At 30.2% G+C, this 2,773-nt stretch overlaps 1 protein-coding gene across 1 annotated transcript; it reads right to left on the reverse strand.

Annotated features, from left to right (window-relative positions):
- Window positions 256-2,409, reverse strand: LOC107629810 (probable O-methyltransferase 3; the record flags this gene model as incomplete). Its single annotated transcript, XM_016332702.2, is given in 2 exon segments — window positions 256-537; window positions 1,577-2,409. Coding segments are annotated over 2 exon segments (1,053 nt in total), but the record flags the coding sequence as incomplete, so codon positions are not given.

The following is a 2,773-nucleotide window of genomic DNA, read 5'->3' on the forward strand; positions in this document are numbered from 1 at the left end:
GGTAATGGAGAAAGAGGGGAAAAGAATTCTGCTGATGACTTTATGAGGTGTTAATGAGAATGTTAATGAGGAAGGGAGGATTAATGAAAAGTGATGATCATGGTGGGATAAGGTTTAATTTTTTTTTGTTAAGGGGATGGGGACGGGGATGAGGGTGATGATCATGGTGGGATGGGGTTTCATTTTTTTGTTAAGGGAATGGGGATGAGGATGAGGATGAGAATGAAGATGGGGTGTGATGGGTAGGGTGGGGTTCAAAGCTGATAAGTTTATCTTGTAGCTACTAAAACCAGCTGAGAAAATTAAGTTTGCCCATTCTTTTTCATTTCTCTCTTTTCCGTTGACTTCTACCATCATCAACATATCAAAGAAAAGTTGGGTTTCAATTGATTTATTATATCCATCACTCTTTTCATCATCCACTACCATATCAATGACAATAACTTTCCCTTTTCTTCCTTTGCTTCTTGTGATTGCTTCTTTGCATTTCTTCAGTATTTTGATACATTTCTCATCATTCCAGTCATGCAATATAAACTGCATTATTTCATGCAATGTAAACATTATAATGAACTATTAATACTTATTTAAATCACTTACATATCATCAAATTATTACTTACAGAGTAGTTTAAGTAAATTTTTCTTTTAAAAGAAAAAAGAGAGTAATTATTATTGGGTCCCATGCTTAATGATGTTAGTTTTAACAACCATCACCATTATTTTATTCATTATTGGATCTTTAAACTCCTAAATTGAATAATTTGGCTCAACTTGCTCCTTGTTTTGGAAGGTTTTTCTTGTTTGGAAGCGTTTTTTTTTAATTAATATTTTCATATGTTCTTCCAAAGAAGGCAATAACGTAACTTTAATTTCACGCACACTACTATAAATCATGATAACATTATCAACTTCGATTGATTTAATAGTTAACTTACTAATTTATAATTTATTAATCAATAATCAATTCTTAAATAAAATTTTGATTCATGACATATAAATCTTTCACCTGCTAAATTGAATGAGACATTACTAATTATAATTTTTTTTTTTAACTGGTAAACTCATTATTACTAACAATAATAAATAACGATTTTAGTTAATATATTTTAAAAATATATATTAAAATTATTAATTGAAAACGTTAGTTTATATAAAAATTTAAAATTTTAAGTTTTTAGTATATTTATTTAAAAATAAAAAACTTCTACTAATAATATAGTCTTGTATCTCTTTAACTAAATCATAAATAATATAAAAATGATCCGGCTATAATTTATAACATGGTTTATTGGTCATTGGAGACATCATTATTAATTCTCTAATTTTAATATACATATATGTAAACAGAAATACTACGCGCACAAATTTTATCGTAAACCAAGTTTGCCTAAGTTGAATAATAAAATTAAGGTGAGTAGTGAGTAAATATGATGAAAATAATTTTTGTTGATATTAGATCAATGTAATTTATTAAAATGTAAAATTTATATTTTAAAGTTTTAAGTACAAACGTAATATAAAAGCAAAATTTAACTGATAATAAAATAAATAACTCCCTAATAGAACTCATGTACCTTCAAGAAAATGGCATCTGAAGGAGGAATTGAGTCAAACATATCACCTCCAACATATTTGAGATTCCCACTTCCTTGCAAGCCATCAACAACATGTGGAAGATCAAACACAACACACTCCATTTGTGGAAATGCCTTAGCAATAGCCTTAGTCATAGTTCCTGTGCCTCCACCAACATCAACCAAAGACTCCAACCCTTCAAACACACCCTTACACTTGTCAAACAAAATACTTGAAATAAATGGAGTATCGGTTTCCATGGCATCATTGAAGAACTTGTTGAGTCTTGGCTCAACACCAGCATATTCCCAAAGTGCCATCCCATGCCTCATGTAAAACGATGTGGGACTATCGTTTTTGAACCATGCCGGTAAATCGTACCACGGCTTTGTTAAAATGGGATCAAGCATGGCAGACAAGAAAGGAAAAAGACTCATAGGATTGTCTTTGAGCAACAACTTAGATGCATCGGTTAGGGAATAACTCGATTCTGGATCGCCTTTGGAAGAGATTTGTTTAGAGAAAAAGCCAGAATGAGTCAAAATCCGCATCAAGCGGTGGATGTATTGTGTTTTGTTGGGATGGATTTGTAGAGAAGAAATGAGTTTTGAGAGTGGCATGGGTTGGCCATGGTTGTGTATGGCATCTGGAATTCCCAAGTCAATTGCACATTTGAGGGACATGGAATTTATGAAGCTGAAAATGTGGTGCCATACATGGCTTTGAGATTCAAGCAATTTGGAAGCATAGTCTACACCATTGGATTCCATTATTATTGCAACCTCAACTAGAAGTGTATTGATCTATATGTTTCTTTTAATTTGTGGAACAATAAATTACATGGGTCTATTTATAGAGAATCCTTGTGTGTCATGATAATGAAGGCGTATATTAATAAAGTACATACTATATTGCTAAAAGTTTAACAACAAAAAATGCAATTAACTTTTAAAATAATCAACATATTAAATGTGTATTAAAATTAGCCATCAGTGTTAAAGTATATATTGAAATACAAAATACACATTAAAAATAAGTTAAACTATATATGTATAACTAATTTCAGTGTCGAAAAAATATTTTTATAAAACAATATATGCATATATGAATCTCTAAGTGAAAAAGACCTTTTGCAAATAATAATCTCTCTTGCAAGATATGTAAATAATTTTTTTTCTCTATTTATTAATATACAC

Source organism: Arachis ipaensis, chromosome B03 (genome assembly GCF_000816755.2).
Source record: "Arachis ipaensis cultivar K30076 chromosome B03, Araip1.1, whole genome shotgun sequence".
In the NCBI taxonomy this organism is placed as follows: domain Eukaryota; kingdom Viridiplantae; phylum Streptophyta; class Magnoliopsida; order Fabales; family Fabaceae; genus Arachis; species Arachis ipaensis.